The sequence below is a fragment of the Vipera ursinii genome (assembly GCF_947247035.1).
Source record: "Vipera ursinii genome assembly, chromosome: 1".
NCBI lineage: Eukaryota > Metazoa > Chordata > Lepidosauria > Squamata > Viperidae > Vipera > Vipera ursinii.
Window position 1 is genome coordinate 358,769,927 of NC_139512.1, and position 21,002 is coordinate 358,790,928.

At 52.7% G+C, this 21,002-nt stretch overlaps 1 protein-coding gene across 1 annotated transcript; it reads left to right on the forward strand.

Moving 5' to 3' along the window:
• Nucleotides 1-9,107: 9,107 nt before the first annotated feature.
• Nucleotides 9,108-20,969, forward strand: RAB34 (RAB34, member RAS oncogene family). Its single transcript, XM_083350403.1, has 11 exons — nt 9,108-9,175; nt 9,767-9,869; nt 10,125-10,216; nt 12,168-12,233; nt 12,721-12,822; nt 12,937-13,001; nt 13,608-13,659; nt 14,340-14,421; nt 15,209-15,299; nt 18,599-18,706; nt 19,876-20,969. The coding sequence occupies exons 2-11, from the start codon at nt 9,816-9,818 to the stop codon at nt 19,941-19,943; spliced, it is 780 nt and encodes a 259-aa protein (XP_083206529.1). The 5' UTR covers nt 9,108-9,175; nt 9,767-9,815; the 3' UTR covers nt 19,944-20,969.
• The last annotated feature ends 33 nt before the right edge of the window (nt 20,970-21,002 follow it).

Consider the following 21,002-nt stretch of genomic DNA (forward strand, 5'->3'; position numbering starts at 1 on the left):
ACCTGGTCCTCCCCACCAGAAAGCCTCAGGGCCTATGATAACAATGAAGCCCGCCCAGCCGCGCCTACTGCAGCAGCGCTTGAAGCAGCCACCCAGGTCCTGGTTGCGGCCCTGGAAGCCCAAAAGACCGCGGCCTCGACATCGGGGGTAGCCAGCCTCCCTCGCTACCCCCAGGAGCCTCCCTCTCCTCCGAGGCCTAACTGCCGGGAGGCGTCCGGCCTGGAGCCTCCCAGCTACCTCCTGCAACCCCAGAGGGCCCCCAGTGAACCCCCGGGCCCTCCGGCCTACTTTTCGCCACTGCCCAGACGCCCTGCTTGCCAGAGGGTCTTCGGGGGGGCTCCGGACGAGGCCCCCCCCTCCAGCGCCGTCTTCAGCCGCCTCCAGGGTCCTCAGGACCAGCGATGGGCTTCTCAGGGCAATCCGAGCCATCCAGGCAATCCATGTGCCATCCAGCCTCCATCCTGCGATCTTCCCCCCCCGGTGAGTGTTCCAGTGCCGGGGGGGCTTCGGGAGGAATCTTCGGGGCTTCTGCGGCCTTCAGCCCCTCTTCAGGCCCAAATCCAGGCCTGCAGGCCTAGGACCGGGCCTAGCCCAGAGGCTGAAATGAGCTCTGAGCATGCCCAGTCGGGGCCATCCAACTCTGAGCATGCCCAGTCGGGGCCATCCGAAAATCAGAGAAAAATACCACCGCCTGCCAGAGTGATCCCTCTTCCATTCACCTCAATGGAGAGCTGGCAGATGTATAGAGAAAGAGCTGGGGAAAATTTCCTCCATTCCCAGACTCCTGCATCTGCTTTAGGCCTCCCAAATAATTTTGAAAGATTGCATCTTGGGGGGCAAAATTTCAGCAGCTGGAATAAGGAAGTGCAGCTGTGTCTCTTGAAGGAAGAGACTCTAGAGATGGTTCTGCACCCTCCACCTCTTCCCTGGGGACCCCGAGAAGAGTGGTGTCATAGGAGAGCATATATCACTCTGCTGAGCTCACTGGATACTGACTTATACGCCAGCATTCCAGATGGGCTCACAGCTGGTGAACTTTGGGGCCTGTTATGTTATTTCTTCAACAGCGTCGTGGCTACCCCAAAATCCTTCTCTGACATCCAGGAGCTGCCCATCGACGAACAGGAGAAGTGGCAGCTCGCGATGGAGCAGGAGATGGCGAGCCTGAGAAAGCTCGAGGTCTTCACCCCCCAGCAGCCACCGACGGAGAGGAAAGTCATTGGCACAAGGTGGGTTTTCAAGGCCAAACCACTTGCCAATGGCCGCTACCTGTATAAGGCCCGCTTGGTAGCGCAGGGGTTCGCCCAGTGCTACATGGAAGACTACGGGGAGACCTACTCTCCAACCGTCCGGGCAGAGAGCGTCAAGGCCGCCCTCGTAACTGCAGCTGCTCTGGGGGAGGAAGTCTACCAATTCGACATCCAGACGGCTTACCTCCACGCCAACTTGGACCAGCAGATCTACGTGAGGGCCCCTCCTGGCTACCAGCAGGAAGGGGGAAACACATGGCTGCTCCACAAAGGGTTATATGGCCTCAAGCAGTCGGGGAAACTATGGTACGACTGCCTTAGAAAAAGCTTAGAACGAGTTGGTTTCAGTGCATCCCATGCAGATGAGTGCGTTTTCACACGCAACTCCAAGGGTACCACAGAACGGGTGTTAGTTTATGTGGACGACCTCCTATATATAGGGCCTGACAAGGAAGGGTGTGATAAATTTGCCAAGGCCCTGGGGGAAAGGTTTACCCTGAAGTCCTTGGGGCGGGTTGACAGGTACTTGGGTGTGCACATCCTGGCCACTGAGAAGGGGTTCGCCCTATCTCAGAAAGAAAAGATTGAGGAGTTATTGGCCAGATGCAAACTGGCAGAATCTAACCCAACGCGTAGCCCGATAAAAAGTGACTATTACAGTCACACTCACGAGGACAGTCCTGAGTTCACAGATAATAAGCTTTACAGATCTGTGATTGGCTCCTTGGTATATATTAGCAATTGGAGCAGGCCTGACATAGCTTTAGCTGTGAATCTATTGTCCAGGCATGTGGAACACCCAAAGGAATTCCACTGGACTGCTGTTAAGAGGGTACTTAGGTACCTCAGGGACACAGCCGATGCTCTCCTTGTGCTGGAACCAGAGAAGGGGAAGACGGCTCAGCTCTCTGCTTACTCGGATGCAGACTGGGCTGGTGACACCGAGAGCAGACGGAGCACCTCTGGTTTCCTCATATTGCTAAATGGCTGTCCTATCCATTGGCATGTTAGGCAGCAAAAATTTGTTTCTTGCTCCATGGCCGAGGCGAAATATGCCAGCCTGTCAGACACTGCCAATGATTTGATTTGGTTCAATGCTCTGGTAACGAGCATCTGGGCATCTCCTTCTCTGCCCATCCGGATTCAAGAAGACAATAAGGCCGCAATTGCGATCTCGGGGGCATACACGGTGGGCTCTAGGTCCCGCCACATAGTCATCCGCTATAAAAATGTCAGGCAGCTTGCCAGAATGGGGTTTATACATGTCAGACATTGTAATACAACTGACCAGATAGCTGACCTGTTCACCAAACCTGTACCCATTGACCAGCACAACCTTCTGTGTAAGCGTTTGTGTTTGGTCTTCTGAACGTGTATATGCATGTCTATGACACCTGCTCGCCCCTTCACATACACTCACTGGTCCCTGTCATTGGCTGGCAAGAAGGGGAATTGTTAGATGTTTTTGTGCCAGCCATGGCAGTTCCCCAAAAGGTCATCAGATGGGAGCAAAGAGGCACCTTTGCTCCCATCTGGTGGGTCAGGGGTCTCTGGCCCCTGCAGCCCCATTAATGGCCCTCCGGCCCCCTCACTCTCATTGGTAAGGGAGAGGCCGGAGACCCCCATAAAAACCTCTGCACAGGGCCTGCTCTTTGGCTCTTGTTCAAGCTCCCTTTGGGACTGATCCATGGGCTCAATCCAGGCATGGATGCCTCCGTGCCAGGGAACTCTTTCTCTCTGCTTTATATCTAAGTAAAGCTTCACCTGATTGCATCCCTGCGTGCTGCCTTTTGCTTGGAAGCACCTCAACGAGCCATCGGTCTCGTGAGGCCTCTTACAAATAACTCTTTTATGAACCTCTTAGATTGTCTCCTATTTGGGTTTTGTCCTTGGAAGGGACTTTTGACTGTGTCTCACCGTTGCAGCATCCCCAGGGTCAGGTGATTTACATTCCCAGGCTTGACGACTGACTCGTATTTATGATGCTTGCAGCGTCCCCTGGGGTCACGTGATCCCCTTCAGCGACTTTATGACCCAGCAAAGCCAATGGGGAAGCCGGATTCACTTAACAACCGTGTTCCTAATTTAACAACTGCAGGGATCCATTTAACAACCGGAGTAAGAAAGGTCGTAAAATGGAGCAAAATTCATTTAACAACTGTCCCGCTTAGCAATGGAAATTTTGGGCTTCAATTGTGGTTGTAAGACGAGGACTACCTGTAAAGAGAAACCAAGAGACAGGGAGTTCCAGTCCAGCCTTAGGCATGAAAAACTGGGCGTGTGACTTTGGGCCAATTGCCTGGAGATTGGGAGTTCTAGTTCCATCTTAGGTGCGAAAGCCAGCTGGGTGACTTTGGTCCAGGCCCTCCCTCTCAACCCACCCCACCTCACAGGGTTGTTGCTGTGGTGAAAATAGGAAGAAGGGGTATTCAATTGTATTAGTATTAAACTTAGAGAGACCATGGGAAGAATTCCATGGATGAGAATCCTAAAGGGGAAAACAACTCAAGAAGCTTGGGAAATTTTGAAAAGTGAGATAATAAAGGCCCAGTCTAGCACAATACCAACAAAGAAGAAAAATAACAGCTCTCAAAAGAAACCTGCATGGCTGCATAAAGAACTCTCTGATAAATTGAAAGATAAAAAGGACAAGTATAAGAATTGGAAAGAGGGGCACATAACTAAGGCAGAATATCAGCAAATAGCCCGTGCCTGCAAAGATGAAGTGAGGAAAGCTAAGGCTCAAAATGAACTAAGGCTTGCGACCAAAGTCAAAAATAACAAAAAAAGCTTCTTTCAACATATAAAAAACAAGAAAAAAGTTAAGGAAATGATTGGTCCATTAGTGGGGGAAAGTGGCAAGAAGGTGACAAGCAATAGGGAGAAAGCAGAACTATTTAATTCGTTTTTTGCATCTGTCTTTACACAAAGGGAAAAAACAGTCCAACCTACCCAAACCAGTGCCATAAAAAACAGAATAGAAACGCAAGTTAAGATAGGCAAGAAAATGGTATTTTTATTTAATTATTTATTTTAATTCCATTTATATCCTGCCCTTCTCCGAAGACTCAGGGCGGCTTACAAGCTTAGCAGTAGCCTTTATTCTATGTATATGCCTGCTTATTAGGGCTTTCACACACACCCCAAGCGGCATTATTACAAAGTCAGCTTAATTGCCCCCAACAATCTGGTAAGTGAGCACCTGTCCAGCCTAGACGAGTTCAAATCACCAGGACCAGATGGATTGCACCCCAAGGTTCTCAAGGAACTGGCATACGTGATCTCAGAACCACTGAACTATATTTTTCAAAGATCCTGGAGCACTGGGGAACTACCAGAGGACTGGAAGAGAGCTGATGTAGTTCCCATCTTCAAAAAAGGGGAAAAAAATAGATCCAGGAAACTACAGACCTATCAGCCTGACCTCAATACCTGGGAAGATTCTGGAAAAGATAATCAAACAACAAATCAGCGAACACCTTGATGCAAACAAAGTCATCACTAAAAGTCAACATGGGTTTGTCAAAAACAGATCATGCCAGACAAATCTTATTACATTCTTTGACCAAGTGACAAAATTAGTGGACCAGAGGAACGCTGTAGATATAATTTACTTGGACTTCAGTAAGGCATTTGATAAAGTAGATCACAACAAACTACTTGATAAGATAGAAAAATGTGGGTTAGATAGCATCACCACCAGATGGATTCGTAGCTGGCTGACAGGCCGTACTCAGCGTGGGGTCCTCAATGGAACCGCATCTACATGGAAGGAAGTGTGTAGTGGGGTGCCCCAGGGCTCTGTTCTGGGCCCAGTGCTCTTCAATATCTTCATTAACGATTTGGATGACGGGATAGATGGGGAACTCATCAAATTTGCAGACGACACCAAGCTGGCAGGAATAGCAAATACTCCAGAAGATAGGCTTAAGATACAGAAGGATCTGGACAGACTCGAACACTGGGCACTATCTAACAAAATGAAATTCAATGGTGAAAAAAGTAAGGTTCTACATTTAGGCAGGAAAAATCAAATCCACAGGTATAGTATAGGTGGTACCTTGCTCAATAGTAGTAACTGTGAGAGGGATCTCGGAGTCCTAGTAGACAATCACTTCAATATGAGCCAGCAGTGTGCTGCAGCTGCCAAAAAAGCCAACACAGTGCTAGGCTGCATTAACAGAGGGATAGAATCAAGATCAATTATGGGACTGCCTTTTGCTGGACTTGCTTGGACAATTATGACTCGCCTTTGCTATACGAGCACGGACTTGTTCGCCCTCAGGGGTGCCCCCCCTTCCTGGGTGCGACCCGCCTTTCTCTCCACTTCTCATCTTGATGAAGGGCCTGATTGTTGGGACCCTGAGAGATGGCTGGGCAGGGACAGGGGCCTCCAGTACAAATTTCATAAGAGGCCCCTGGTTACTTTTTTAGTCAAATTTTTTGTGGGGTTAGGGAGGGGGGTGGGATTTCGTGGTTGGTTGGAAATGGGGGGGAGTCCACCAACCATTGTTCAGGCCAGGTCCGGGATTGATCACGTGGGGGGGGAGCGGGGGTCGGTTGCCTCCGGAGCTCTGGAGCAGGTCGTGGGATTACCTATTCCCACGACGTTAGGGAATGGCAGCAGGTGTACGAACAGAGGGCCGTATCGACATCCGGGAGTGCGTCTCCGCTATCTCCAAGCGGTGAGGCGCTCTGACCCTCTGTTTTCGCCCCGAGGTCCCGGGAGTGAGGATGTGCAGCCACCTGAGCTCCGACTGGTGTACTTGAATGCCAGGTCCGTTGTCAATAAGGCTCCTCTCATCCGGGATCTGGTTGAGGGTGAGCAGGCGGACCTGGCTTACATCACGGAGACCTGGTTGGGCCCAGAGGGGGGTATTCCTCTGGTTGATCTTTGCCCACCAGGTTTCCAGGTGCTGCACCGGCCTCGGGCTCAGGGTAGGGGCGGGGGAGTGGCGGTTGTTATGAGGGAGACCTTGTGTCCGCAGGAGACCACCGTTCTCCAGATAGTCGGGTGTGAGTCTCTCCTCCTGAGATGTGGTCCTAGGGCGCAGTTGGGCTTGCTGCTGGTGTACCTTTCGCCTAGTCGTGCAGCAGCAGCCCTGCCTGAGCTTCTCGATATCCTCTCGGGGCTGGTGATTGAGTTCCCCAAACTTATGGTTTTGGGTGATTTCAATCTACCATCCCTGGGAGGATCATCTGAGTTAGCTCGGGAGTTCATGGCTTCCATGACGGCCATGGACCTGACGCAAGTAATTCATGGACCGACTCATGTAGGGGACCACACCCTTGATTTGGTTTTCCTATCTGGACGGTGGTTAGATGATCTTGGTGGGGGTTTTCCAATTGTTATGCCCCTGTCATGGACCGATCATCATCTCCTGCGGCTGGTCTTCCGTTTTGCCACTCCCCGCCGTGGGCGTGTTGAACCAACTAGATGGTTCTGCCCCAGGCGCTTAATGGACCCTGAGAGGTTCCAGGCAGCGCTGGGGTCCCCACCTGCCTCCTTTGCTCACAGTTCGGCGGATGCCTTAGTGGAAGCCTGGGAAAAGGCAGCCACGGAGGCACTCGACCGAGTTGTACCCTTGCGGCCCCTGACCCGGTGCAGATCCCAGCGGGCTCCATGGTTTTCCGCGGAGCTCCGGGAGATGAAGAGTCGGAGACGGCGCCTAGAGAGCTGTTGGAGATCCAGCCGGTCTGAATCCGACCGATTGCGACTAAGAACCTGTATTAGGTCTTACCTCGCGGCGATAAGGGTGGCGAGGTCTAACCACTTCGCTACCCTCATCACGTCCTCTCTATAACAACAACAACAATAATAATAATAATAATAATCTCAGAAGGGACCTTGGAGATCATCTAGTCCAGCCCCCTGCTCAGGCAGGAGACCCTATGCCATTTCAGACAAATGGCTGTCCAGTCTCTTCTTAAAAACTTCCAGTGACGGAGCCCCCACAACTTCTGGAGGCAAGGAGTTCCGCTGGTTAATTGTTCTAACTACAGGCTGGATGATCTCTTAGAACAGCGTTTCCCAACCTTAGGAACTTGAAGATGCGTGGACTTTAACTCCCAGAATTCCCCAGCCAGCTGGCTGGGGAATTCTGGGAGTTGAAGTCCACGCATCTTCAAGTTCCTAAGGTTGGGAAACGCTGTCTTAGAAGACCAGGCAAAGGGCGGATCATGCTGGAAAGAAGTATTAATGGGACAGTGAAGAGTGGAGACCAGGCGGATGGCAGGAAATGGAATAAATCAGGGGTCTTCAAACTTGGTCCTTTGATGACTTGTGGACTTCAACTCCCAGAATTCCTCAGCCAGGCACACTGGCTGAGGAATTCTGGGAGGTGAAGTCCACAAGTCATCAAAGGGCCAAGTTGGAAGACCCCTGGAATAAATCAACCGCCCAATTCATTAATCCGACCAAAGTGGGCACTTCTCGGGATGAACCGACGGTGCCAGGGCTATTTCAGACTGGCATTCTTCGAGAGAGAGGTCCGCAAGAGGGCCAAGCGAGGGGGCTCCTGAGCGCGTGCAGAGGGCAGCCACCCCCTCCCCGCACTTCGGCCTCGGGGGCGCTTCCAGCCGGCCTGGGCGGGCTCCCACGCCTCCTCCTCCTCCTCCTCCTCCTCCTCCTCCCGGGTCTGCCTGCGCCGTGGGGGGCTCTGCCCGCCCCGCCGCCCGGGCCAGCCGGTGAGTCACTCCGCAGCAGATGCCGCTGGCGGCCGCCTCGCCTGTCTGCGCGCCGCCGGGAGAAGGTAGGGGGGCGCCGGGAGGACGGAGGGGGGGGCTCGGCCGGGAGGGACCCCCGCCTTCCTCCCCGCGGACTTCCCGGCGCTGAGTCGCGGCCGCCCCCTCCCACGCGGGACCCTAACCCCCCCCCCACGCGCCACCCGGACCACCCACGACGGCGAGGGGGTCCCTGAGGCGGTGCAAAGCGCCCACCCCCCGGGATTGCCCGGCCCTCTTTGTTCGGAGAAGGAGCCGGCGGGGGTGGGTGGGCGGGGAAGAGAGGGGGGGCGTCTGCTGGAATTTCCGGGGATGGAAGACGACCCCCGCCCGCCTCTTCCTCGCCTTGGCCCGCCTGGGCTCGCGGGACCCCGGCCAAGACCCTCCCGGGACGGTCGGTGCGGCCCCGGGGAGGCTTCCTCGCCCGCCCCCTCGGGCAGGAGTCCCGGCAGAGCCCCCCCTCCCCGGTCTGGGCCAGCTGGCTAGTCCAGGGGTCGGCAAGCTCGGCTCTTTTATGACTCGTGGACTTCAACTCCCAGAATTCCTGAGCCAGCTACGCTGGCTCAGGAATTCTGGGAGTTGAAGTCCACGAGTCATAAAAGAGCCGAGCTTGCCGACCCCTGGCGGGACTCGGGGACGTCCCGGGGCGTGGAAGCTCCGTGGGCGGGAGGTGGGGGGGGGAGACCGCCCCCTCCCTCCCTCCCTCCCTCCTTTCCTCCCTCCTTTCCTCCCTCCTTTCCTCGCCCGCCGCCCGCCAGGAACTTTTGGCTGCCCCGGGCGAGTTTCGGGCTGCGCCCACGGGCGTCTCCGCCCACGGGCGAGGCGGCTGGCCGTCCCGATCCGGCGTCCTCTTGCAGCCTGCGTGGAAGGGGGATGCCCGGCTCCGGGGCGCGGCTGCTGCTGACCCCCCCCCCCGCGCCCCCTTTGTGGGCTCGGAAGAAGAACCGCTGCGCAAAGCAGGAGAAGCGAAGCAGCGAAGCAGCGAAGGCCTTTCGTGGCGGTTTAATCCGCTTTTCAAACTCTGAAAGTCCCGTTTGGTCCCTGGGAACCGGTGGAACGACCTGCCTGCAGAAGTGGTGGCTGCTCCGTCCCGGGAGGTTTTTAAGCTGGACAGGCGCTTTGTCTGGAATGGTGTGGTTTCCTGCCCGAACAGGGGGTTGGACTAGAGGACCTCCAAGGTCCCTTCCGACTTTTTTGTTCAGGTAGTCCTGACAAGCACAAGGGAGCCCAAAATGAGTGTTGTTAAGTGAGACGTTTGCGAGCTGAGTTTTGCCCCGTTTTACAACCTACCTTCCCACGGTTGTTAAGTGAATCAGTGCAGTTGTTAGATTTCGCAGCCACTCTGGGGAAGGGGGCTGTCTGTCTCTGCCCCCCCCCATTTTCTACCATGTAGGATCCTCACAGATCTTTCTCTGGAGGAGGGGCCAGTGGGTGACTGTGTAGATCAGGGGTCTTCAAACTTGGCCCTTTGATGACTTGTGGACTTCACCTCCCAGAATTCCTCAGCCAGTGTGCCTGGCTGAGGAATTCTGGGAGTTGAAGTCCACAAGTCATCAAAGGGCCAAGTTTGAAGACCCCTGGTGTAGATGAAGGAAAACCAAAATGCTGGCTGGGAATTCTGGGACTTGAGGTCTGCGAGTCTTAAAGTGGCTGGGGAATTCTGGGACTTGAAGTCCGTGAGTCTTAAAGTGGCTGGGGAATTCTGGGACTTTGAAGTCCACGAGTCTTACAAGTTGTCAAGGCTGGACACGGCCGGTTTAGCTCGTCAGTGCCCCCCATTTCTGTGTTCCCAGGTGAGACCCTTGGAGATCTGCGGAGACCCCTCCATCTGGGACCCCAGCAATGAACATCCTGGCCCCTGTTCGGAGGGACCGGGTCATTGGTGAGCTGCCCCAAGTAAGATGTGCGGCACTGAATTTGGGGGGGGGGCTCGGGGCTGGGGTACCCTGCATGCACCCCTGTGATCCGCCGGTGCCAAATCTTGGGGTGCACGGCCGTTCTCGCCTGTGTGGGTTCGCTGAATTGCTCAGAGTAGAAAAGGCCGTTGAAGGGTCTGCTCTGGCCCCCCTCCCTCCCTGGGACACCTTCTCTGGGGCCAGGCGCTCTGTTCATGGGCAGAGGCCCTGGGCTGATTGCCCCTCTGCCTTCCAGTGTTTCACCAAAGAGGCCGCTCTCCACAGCAGGGCCTCCTTCCATCCCAAGGTGGTGGGCACGTGCCAGGCTCAACGGACGGGCACCGTGGGGTAAGTACCACTAGGCACCACCCCCCCACCTGGAAGGAGAAAGGGGAAGGAGGGCCGGGGGGAGGGGCTGCTGCAGAGCTTAAAAAAACACGAGGGGAGGTTGCAGGATGGGCTGCTTCGCTTTGGGGGGGGCTGCTTCGCTTTGAGGGGGGCCGTGAGCTGCTTCCTCTTCTCACTCCTCGAGACCCCCTTGATTGGAGGTCCAGGGGTGGTGGGGGGGGTTGTATAGTGCAGGAATGCAGCTGGGGGGGAGGGCAAGGCAGGACCCTTCCAGCCCCCCCCCCGCCCCCCCTCAGGTTTCCTTTGGTTGAAAGGGGCCTGCTGGGAGGAGTGGGCAGTTCTCTCCCCCCCCCTGCTCCAGGCCAGGGGGCGGCAGCCGGGATTGGCCCTGACCAGGCTGGACCCCCAACTGGCCTCTGCTGCCCTGCCCCCCAGCTGCATTTGCTAAGCTGCATTTCTGGACATAAACCAGTTGGGGGGTGGGATTCCCTGGGTCTGGAGGCTCTGAGGCTCGGGTTTCCTTCCTCCCTCCCTCCCTCCCTCCCTCCCTCCCTCCTTCCTGTGAGATGGTCTCACGAGGTGCTTCCAAGTAAAAAGGCATCACGCAAGAATGCGATCATTCAAAGCTTTATTTAACGATAAAGTAAATAGAAGAAGTTCCCTGGCATGGAGGCCTCCATGCCTGGGTTGCAAGCTAGCAGAAGAGAGAACAAAGAGAACAGAGAGCAAGCAGAGAGCAGCCCCTGAGCAGAGGTTTTTATGGGGGTCCTCAGCCCCTCCCTTACCAATTAACTCTCTCCAATGGGGCTGCAGGGGCCGGGGACCCCTGACCCACCAAAGCCTCTTTGCTCCCATCTGATGACCTTTTGGGGGAACTGCCAATGGCTGGCACAAAACATCTAACACTTCCTTCCCTCCTTTCTTCCTTTCTTTCTCTCTCTCTCTCTCCTTCCTTCCTTCCTCCCGTCTTTCTTTCTTTCTTTCTTTCTTTCTTTCTTTCTCTCTCTCTCTCTCTCTCTCCTTCCTTCCTCCCGTCTTTCTTTCTTTCTTTCTTTCTTTCTTTCTTTCTTTCTTTCTTTCTTTCTTTCTTTCTCTCTCTCCTTCTTTCCTTCCTTCCTCCCTCCCGCCTTTCTTTCTTTCTTTCTTTCTTTCTTTCTTTCTTTCTTTCTTTCTTTCTTTCTCTCTCTCTCTCTCTCTCTCCTTCCTTCCTCCCATCTTTCTTTCTTCCTTTCTTTCTCTCTCTCCCTCCCTCCTTCCTTCCTCCTTCCTTCCTTCCTTTCTTCCTTTCTTTCTCTCTCTCTCTCTCCCTGTCCCTCCCTCCCTCCCTCCCTCCCGTCTTTCTTTCTTTCTTTCTTTCTTTCTTTCTTTCTTTCTTTCTTTCTTTCTTTCTTTCTCTCTCTCTCTCTCTCTCTCTCTCTCCTTCCTTCCTCCCGTCTTTCTTTCTTCCTTTCTTTCTCTCTCTCCCTCCCTCCTTCCTTCCTCCTTCCTTCCTTCCTTTCTTTCTTCCTTCCTTTCTTTCTTTCTTCTTTCTTTCTTTCTTTCTTTCTTTCTCTCTCTCTCTCTCTCTCTCCTTCCTCCTCCCGTCTTTCTTTCTTTCTTTCTTTCTTTCTTTCTTTCTTTCTTTCTTTCTTTCTTTCTTTCTTTCTTCCTTTCTTTCTCTCTCTCTCTCTCCCTGTCCCTCCCTCCCTCCCTCCCTCCCGTCTTTCTTCTTTCTTTCTTTCTTTCTTTCTTTCTTTCTTTCTTTCTTTCTTTCTTTCTTTCTTTCTTTCTTTCTTCTTTCTGTCTCTCTCTCTCTCTCTCTCTCTCTCTCTCTCTCTCTCTCTCTCTCTCTCTCTCTCTCCTTGCTCATCAAAATCTTTCTCCCATCTCAACTTCTTTCTAAATCTCAACTCTCTGGATTATCCAGGTGAGGCCTGTTTCCACCTGCTTCATCCCTTTTTCTTCCCACCAGGTTTAAAATCTCCAAGATCATCGTGGTGGGGGACCTGTCGGTGGGGAAAACATGCTTGATCAATCGGTAAGGATGATGATGATGATGATGACGGGGGGGGGCTCCCATCCCCCAAGAGTTTGGGATGAGCCAATGAAAAAGGTCTGTCGTGGCGCAGGGTTGGGTGGGTGGGTGTCCGGTTTTCAATTGTCTGAATGAGACCCCTGAGTACCAGCCTTCAAACCTGGGCGCTTGTGGACTTCAACTCCCAGAATTCCTCAGCCAGCATGAGGAATTCTGGGAGTTGAAGTCTGGAAATCCTAGAGCGGCCACATTTGGAGACCCCTGCCCTTGAGGATTCCTCCGGCTGCAAGTGGGCTGTTAGAGAGGCACAAGCTGGCCACACAACCAGAGACGGTATTATCATCCGCCCTGAGCAAGGGTTGGACTAGATGACCTCGGGGGGAGCCCTTCTAGCTGCAGCCTGCTCCCTTTCCAGCTTGCAGAGGCTAGGAGGGCGACTTTCCTCACGCGGGTCCCTGTTTCGAATTCCACCTCCTTTCTCCACCTCCAGATTTTGCAAAGACACCTTTGACAAGAATTACAAGGCCACCATCGGGGTGGACTTTGAGATGGAGCGGTTCGAGGTTCTGGGGGTTCCCTTCAGCCTCCAGCTGTGAGTATCCCACGTGGCCTCGCCCCTTCCAGACCCCCACCCCAGCCTCGTCCCCTACGCCCCCCCCTCCCTGTTTTAGCCATCCTCCGACTGGCTGTACTTGCTCCTTGTCAGGTGGGACACGGCTGGCCAGGAGCGCTTCAAGTGCATCGCCTCCACTTACTATCGGGGAGCACAAGGTGAGGGTGCAGGAGGGGGGGGGGCTTTGGGGAGGGGTCCTCCTCCCAGGCCAGCCTGGGCCTGCCTTCTGGTCTTTTCTCTGGTTTCCAAGATGGAAACCGTTTCATTGAACAACCGTGCCACTAACTTAATGACTGTGGCGGTTCGCTGAACAACTCCGGCAAGGACGGTCGTAAAACAGGGCGAAGCTCACTTAAGGACATGTTGCGCTTAGCACAGGGGAGGCCTGAAGCCCCCCTCCCCAAAAGAGCCTGCCGGACTGCAGTTGCCCTTGGGTCTTGAAGGGGGGGCTCTCTTGGGGAGGGGATCTCTGTAGGAGAGGCCTTGTGCCCCCCAGGATCAAGTGTCCTTCCTGGGTGGGGAAGGGGGAGATTGGAGCCCCTTGCCACGGTGTAGAGGGGGGGAAGGCTAATTCCTTGGGGGGGGCTGTTCTGACTCCCCCCAACACCCGGGGGGGGGAATTGATATGCACCAGCCTTTTTCTGCCTCTCCCGGGATTTGCAGAGCAGGAGAAAAAAGGGGAGGGTCTGGATGGGGGTCCCCTCCCCTCAGGGCGCTGAGCCTCCTGTTCTGTGTCCCCCCCCCAAAAAAAACTCTGTTTGCAGCCATCATTATCGTCTTTGATTTGAACGACGTGGCATCGCTGGACCACACGAGGTGAGCAGGAGCCCCCCAACCCTGTGAGTTACAAGAGGGTCTGAGGGGGTTCGCCCTCCTCCCTTCCTCCCTTCCTCCCTTTCTCCCTCCCTTCTCCCTTCCTTTTTTCTTTCCTTCCTTTCTTCCTTCCTTCCCTTTCCTTTCTCATCTTTCTTCCTTTTCTTCCTCCCTCCCTCCCTTCTTTCTTACCTTCCTTCCTTCTCTTATCTTTCTCATCTTTCTTCCTTCCCTCCCTTCTTCCTTCCTTCTTTCCTCCCTTCCTTCCTTTCCTTCTTTCCTCCCTTCCTCCCTCCCTCCCTTCCCTTCCCTTCCCTTTCTCATCTTTCCTTCCTTCCTTCCTCCCTCTTTCCCCCCTTCCTTCCTTCCTTCCTTCCCTCCCCTTCCCTTCCTCATCTTTCCTCCCTCCCTCCCTCCCTCCCTCTTTCCCCCCCCCGTCACTCAGCCGAAGCCCCCCCCGGGGGAACCTCCCTTTGGGGGAGGGGAAGACTCCCAGTCTCTCTTCATCCAGCCTCTCCAGGGGTCTTTGGGGACCCGGCCTGCTGGGGTCTTGCAGGATGGAGAAACCCCCCCCCAACTCCCCAACTGCCCATTGGGGAAGGCAGCGCAGCAGCTTCCAACTCAGAGAAATGGGGGGGGGAGCCGGGGAGACTTTGGGGTGACTTTGCCCCCTCACTTCCCAGGCAGTGGCTGGTCGATGCGCTGAAGGAGAACGACCCGTCCAGCGTCCTGCTCTTCCTGGTGGGCACCAAGAAGGACCTCAGCGTGAGTGGGGGGGGGGGCAGGAGGGCCTCCGGACTGGACGACCCTTCGCTTCAGATTACGACCGTGAATTTGAGTCCTGCCTTAGACGGGAGACCTTGGGCCAGTACCCCTCTCAGTCCAGCCCACCTTGCAGGGTTGTTGTTTTGGATAAAATAGGAGGGGAATCAGATAGGTTTGCTGCTTTGAGTTACTGTAAAACACCATAAAGGAAGGGGATAGAGATAAATACGTTAATCCGAGGGGTGTCGAGGGACAGACGTGCAATTTTGTGACACTTATTTAGGTTGCTTTACGGGACCAGCATTTCCTGATCTAGGGATTTTCCACATGTGTCTTCCGGCCAGACAGGAATTCTGGGAAGTGAGGTCCACATGGGTGGAGGGCACCAAAGCCCCCAAGAGGACGGGCACTGCAGCAGGACCAGGTCAGGGGTGGGCCACGATGGTAACTTGATGACCTGTAGACTTCAAGTCCCAGAATTCCTGAGCCAGCCATGGCTGGCTCAGGAATTCTGGGACTTGAAGTCCACAGGTTGTCAAATTTGCCAGGAATTCTGGGACTTGAAGTCCACAGGTCGTCAAATTGCCAGGAATTCTGGGACTTGAAATCCACAGGTCATCAAATTGCCAGGAATTCTGGGAGTTGAAGTCCACAGGTGGTCAAATTGCCATCCTTGCCCAGCCCTGACCCAAGTGTCGGTTACCTGTGTGATCTGCTCCCATGTTTCACACCCCCTCCCCACCGGGTGCCCCCTGCTGCCCCCCTGAGCCATCCTTTTCCTCCATAGACACCCGCACAGTACAACCTTATAGAGCGGGACGCCCGGAAGGTGGCGAAGGAGATGCAGGCTGAATACTGGGCCGTCTCCTCACTCACAGGTAAGCCACACCTGCTTCCCACATCTGTGTCTGCAGCGTGTGGGGCCCCCTCTGCCCCTCTGGGGGCTGGCAGGGATGGGCCCAACATTATCCTGGGTGCGAATCCCTTTTGCCAGTCCTGCTATCATAGCTCTCTCTCTCCCTCCCCCCCTCTCTCACATTCCTGCATACTTACCTGTCTAGCTATCCGCCTATCATGTCTGTCTATCTGTCTGTCTATCTATCTTATCTCTCTCTCTCTCTCTCTCTCTCTCTCTCTGTGTATATATAGCCCATCCACTCAGAACACACCCCCACCCAATCAGAACACACCCACCATTCAAAACACACTCCCACCCAATCAGAACACACTTGGTCCCCTACCCAATCAGAGCACACCTCCACAGAACACACCCCCTCTGGCAGTTTAAAAAAGAGGAACAAAGAGCAAGAGCCACATGCTTCTCCCAGAAGAAGGAAGCAGAAGCCTGATGATGACGGATGGGATTCCGTCGAAACGTTGCGCCTACACCTTTAATTCTACGCGGGGAAAAACCCGAAAAACCAAGGATCCATATATATATATATATATATATATATATATATATATATATATATATATATATATATATACACTTACCCAAAGAGGAACAGACAGCACTACTTAACCTAAAAAATGACACCAGCATAATCATTCTGCCAGCAGACAAAGGCAACGCCACGGTGGTAATGAACTCATCTGACTACCATACCAAATTATCCAACCTACTCCGAGACTCCACATACAAACTCCTCAAGACAGATCCCACCACCTACCTGGAAAAAACCACAAAATCAAAAATAAAAGCCACACCCATCAGTGAAGAGATCCAGAAAACAATCATTCCCAGAGAAAAATCATCCAGATGTCCTAAGCTCTATGGTCTGCCCAAGATACACAAAGAAGGAACCCCACTCAGACCCATAGTCAGCTCCATAGGCTCACCTCTACAAAATCTAGCCAAATTTCTTGCCAAACAACTACAGCCTTATGCAGATTCCATCACCTCACACGTACAAAACTCATTCCAATTCATAGAGATCATAAGAAAACTAAACTTACAGCCCTGTGACCTACTTGTGAGCTTCGATGTTGTATCCCTCTTCACCCAAGTGCCAATCAAAGAAGCCTTGACAGCTATCCTAAATAAATACAACCCCCCAAAACACATCCTAGATCTGACCAACCACTGCCTATCTAACACATACTTCATCTACAATGGACAAAGATACAAACAAATGGAAGGAGCACCCATGGGATCACCCCTCTCACCTGTCATCGCAAACCTCTACATGGAACACTTTGAAACCCTCGCTCTAGAAAAATCCAACCACAAACCCAAACTCTGGCTCAGATACGTAGATGACACCTTCGTAATCTGGCCACACGGCAAAGAAAAACTGGATGACTCCCTCATACACCTCAATAGCCTACACCCCAAAATACAATTCACCATGGAAACAGAAGCTAACAATCAACTTCCCTTCCTTGATGTCTTAGTCTACAAGAAATCCAACGGCTCCCTAGGACACACTATCTACCATAAAAAAACACACACAAACCGCTATCTGAACGCACTCTCACACCACCACCCAGCACAGATCAACTCCGTAGCCAAGACACTCATCTCCAGAACAAAACACCTAGCTGACGAACAACACCTAAAAACCGAACTACACACTCTCACTAATGTACTAACAACCAATGGATTCCAAAGAAACACGATTACCAACTTAATCCGAAGAGAGACACCCACAAAAACCCAAGACAGAGAACAAGAAAATGGCAAAGCCCTCCTCCCATACTTAAAAGGGACCACAGACAGAATCAGCAAGGTCCTCCAAAAACACAACATCAAAACAGCATTCTACACAGACAGAAAAATATCCACCATCCTAAGAAACCCCAAGGACATAATTGGGTTAGAAAACCAAGGAGTATACGAAATCCCATGCACCACCTGCCCCACCACATACATCGGACAGACCAACAGAAGAATAAGTGCACGCATTGAAGAGCACAAAAACTCACTCAGAAAGGGAGAACAAACTTCATCCCTGGTCCAACACTTTGAAGCCACGGGACATGAAATTGATTTTAAAAAAACCAAAACTATCGCCAAAATTGAATATTTTAACAACAGAATAATCAGAGAAGCCATTGAGATAGAAAAACGCCCCCACAGCATGAATAAATGAGATGATACCTCTCGTCTACCAGCCATTTGGAAACCCGCCTTGATTGACAGACGAGGCCCAACCACCAAGAATGATACCAGACCCAAACTCATGATAACATCACATGACATCACCACCACACAACCATTCAAAAAGCAAATCCGAACCCACAACGATAAAGACACACAACCACAAAACAGAAACCTAACTACAGCTGCAACATCAGCCACTTTAAACCCCTCCAAACCACACAATAAGCAAATTGACACCCACTATAAAAACATGGCACCACCACAAACACGAAGCCGAACAAAAGCAGCACAACTCACCAGCTCAGGTCTGGAGCTGGCAGCTGAGACCAGCCCATCCACTCAGAACAACCCCCCCACCCAATCAGAACACACCCACCATTCAAAACACACTCCCACCCAATCAGAACACACTTGGTCCCCTACCCAATCAGAGCACACCTCCACAGAACACACCCCCTCTGGCAGTTTAAAAAAGAGAAACAAACAGCCACATGCTTCTCCCAGAAGAAGGAAGCTAAAGCCTGATGATGACGGATGGGATTCCGTCGAAACGTTGCGCCTACACCTTTAATTCTACGCGGGGAAAAACCCGAAAAACCAAGGATCCACACACACACACACATATATATATATATATATATATATATATATATATATAGAGAGAGAGAGAGAGAGAGAGAGAGAGAGAATATACTGTATGTATATGTATGTGTATATATTTTTTCTGTCTATATGTATCTATTATCTCTCTCTCTATCTCTCTATCTATCTATCTGTCCTCCCTCTCTCTCATGTCTCTATGTCTGTCTCTCTCTCTCTCTCTCATCTATTCTTTCTCTCACATCTGTCTCTCTACCTGTCTGTCCATCTACCTATCCACCATCCTCTTTCTCTCTCCCTCCCCTTCTCTCCTATCCCCCCCCCATCTCGCCCAGAGGCCCGGCCTCTCCCCGTCTCTCCCCCCCCCGGCTGCTGTGCAGGTGGGTGGGCGGTCTGCCTCTGCCCGGCCAGGGGTGGGGAAGGCCGAGCTGCCCGTCCTGATCCCGCCACGCCTCTCCGTCTTCCCTCCAGGCGAAAACGTGCGGGAGTTTTTCTTCCGTCTGGCCGCGCTCACCTTCGAAGGGAGCGTGCTGGCCGAGCTGGAGAAGAGCAACGCGCGCCGGATTGGGGACGTTGTGCGTAAGTGGCCCTGGGCTGGGGGAGACCTGGGGGTGTGTGTGTCCCGGGTTGGGGGCTGTAAACAGACTGTGGGCAGCAAAAGGTTTAGATGGCAGCTATGATGGTGCAATGGAAGTTTCCCCCGTGATTTTTATTTTTATTTTATTTTATTTTATTTTTTTTAATTCCATTTATATCCCACCCTTCTCCGAAGACTCAGGGAAGACTTACAAGCTTATATCTTCATGTACATAAATTTGGTACTTTTTTTTTAACCTTTGTGTAAACCGCCTGGAGTTGTTTTATTGGGGAGACGGGTGGCGTATAAATTTAATAAATAATCTGGAATTTCAACTGCACCCCCATCTCACCCTTTTTTTTTAACCGTACTTGGGTTTCAGATTCAGATTTAGATTCAGAATCTGAATAACAAAGAGTTGGAAGGGCCCTTATAAGGTCATCTAGTCTAACCCCACCCAAGCAGGAGATCCTATACCATTTCTGACAGGTGGCAGTCCCGTCTCTTCTTGAAAGCTTCCAGGGATGAAGCTCCCTCAACATCTGAAGTCAACTTCTGTTCCGTCGCTTGATTGCTCTCACCGTCAGGAAATTCTGTCCCGCTGGCTTTGCAGTCCCCTCTGTGAATCGGTGCTCAGCCCCAATCATCCTGCAAACGTTCTCGGCCTCTTGACCTATCCATGTGGCCATTGGCATCCTCATAAGGACTAGAAACTTAATATTAAAAAAAAAACAAAGCCTGTTCTTTCCCCCCTACACACCCCAGAGCTGAGATAACCAGCAGTCACAGGGTGGGCAAAGCATTTTAGCAAGATAGTTGAACAGACCCCCGATTGGAGTTAAGTTAAACTGTCATGGGGGGGCGGATGAAGGGCCAATGGGGCTCCCAGACCTGAAGGTTAAAAAGGGTTTTATCACCCCTAGAGGGAGTTTTCAGTGGCTCTTTGCTGCCCTCTGGTGGTGATGTGCAATTGGGCAGCCCAGACCTGGTAGAAGTGAGATGGCTTCAAACCCAGCCCTTGTCTACAGACAGCAGAAGCCCCCTCCCCACGTGCCTGGGAGCTGAAGTCCACAAGCCATAAGAGGGCCAAGTTGGAAGACCCCTGTTCTAGGGCAAAGGGGGGGACAGGTGGGCTGTGGGATGCCAGCCTACGACTCTGCTCCTTTTGCAGGGATTCATGGGGACGAGCGAGACCTGTACATGACGGAGAAGAGGAAGCGGACCAAATGCTGCGCGTGACGGAGCGCCCCTGAACAGACCCCCCCCCTTGCTCCCCGCATTTGCACTGGACTCTTTTCTAGACCAAAGGAAGCCCCCTCCCCATTTCTGACACAGGAGAAGCAGGTGCCCCCCCCCCAAATCTCCCTGACGCTGCCAGACCAAAGATTTGCTTGCAGACCATAGATGTCCAAGCTTGGCCGCTTTGAGACTTGTGGACTTCAACTCCCAGAATTCCCCGGTCCTCACAGCTGGCTGTGGAATTTTGGGAGTTGAAGTCTACAGTTGAAGTCCACAAGTCTTCAAAGGCTGTGGAATTATGGGAGTGGAAGTCCACGAGTCTTCCAGATGGCTGGGGAATTATGGGAGTTGAAGTCCACAAGTCTTCCAGATAGCTGGGGAATTATGGGAGTGGAAGTCCACAAGTCTTAAAGTTGGCTGGGGAATTATGGGAGTTGAAGTCCACGAGTCTTCCAGATGGCTGGGGAATTATGGGAGTTGAAGTCCACAAGTCTTCCAGATAGCTGGGGAATTATGGGAGTGGAAGTCCACAAGTCTTAAAGTTGGCTGGGGAATTATGGGAGTGGAAGTCCACGAGTCTTCCAGATGGCTGGGGAATTATGGGAGTTGAAGTCCACAAGTCTTCCAGATGGCTGGGGAATTATGGGAGTGGAAGTCCACAAGTCTTCCAGATGGCTGGGGAATTATGGGAATTGAAGTCTAAAAGTCTTAAAGTTGCCGGCTTGGACAACCTGCTGTAGAGCATCTCCTCCTGAATGTTTCCTGTCTTCAGACTCACCACTGCCTTCGCTTGCCAGGGCTGTGCATGCTCACCTTTGAGACACCCCACCCCACCCCAAGTGACCGCCGGAGCCCCCCAGCCTTGCTCGGACTGTGCCGGCCGCTTCTTGCTGACCGAAGAAGAAACAACTTTGTCTATGGAGATTCTCAAACACCTTTGTTGCTTTTTCTACCTGGCTGGTGCTTTTTTGCGTCTGTTGGGCTGAGCTGGCGGGGGGGGGGCTTCATCCTTGGGTATCGATCCCAGAGACCCTGCAGGACCGGGAGTCAAAGGGGGAA

Coding starts and splice junctions, on each gene's coding strand:
- RAB34 (XM_083350403.1), top strand. CDS start 9,816: ATGAACATCCTGGCCCCTGTTCGGAGGGACCGGGTCATTGGTGAGCTG. Junction 13,002..13,607: donor TTACTATCGGGGAGCACAAG/GTGAGGGTGCAG, acceptor CTCTGTTTGCAG/CCATCATTATCGTCTTTGAT. Junction 13,660..14,339: donor GCATCGCTGGACCACACGAG/GTGAGCAGGAGC, acceptor CTCACTTCCCAG/GCAGTGGCTGGTCGATGCGC.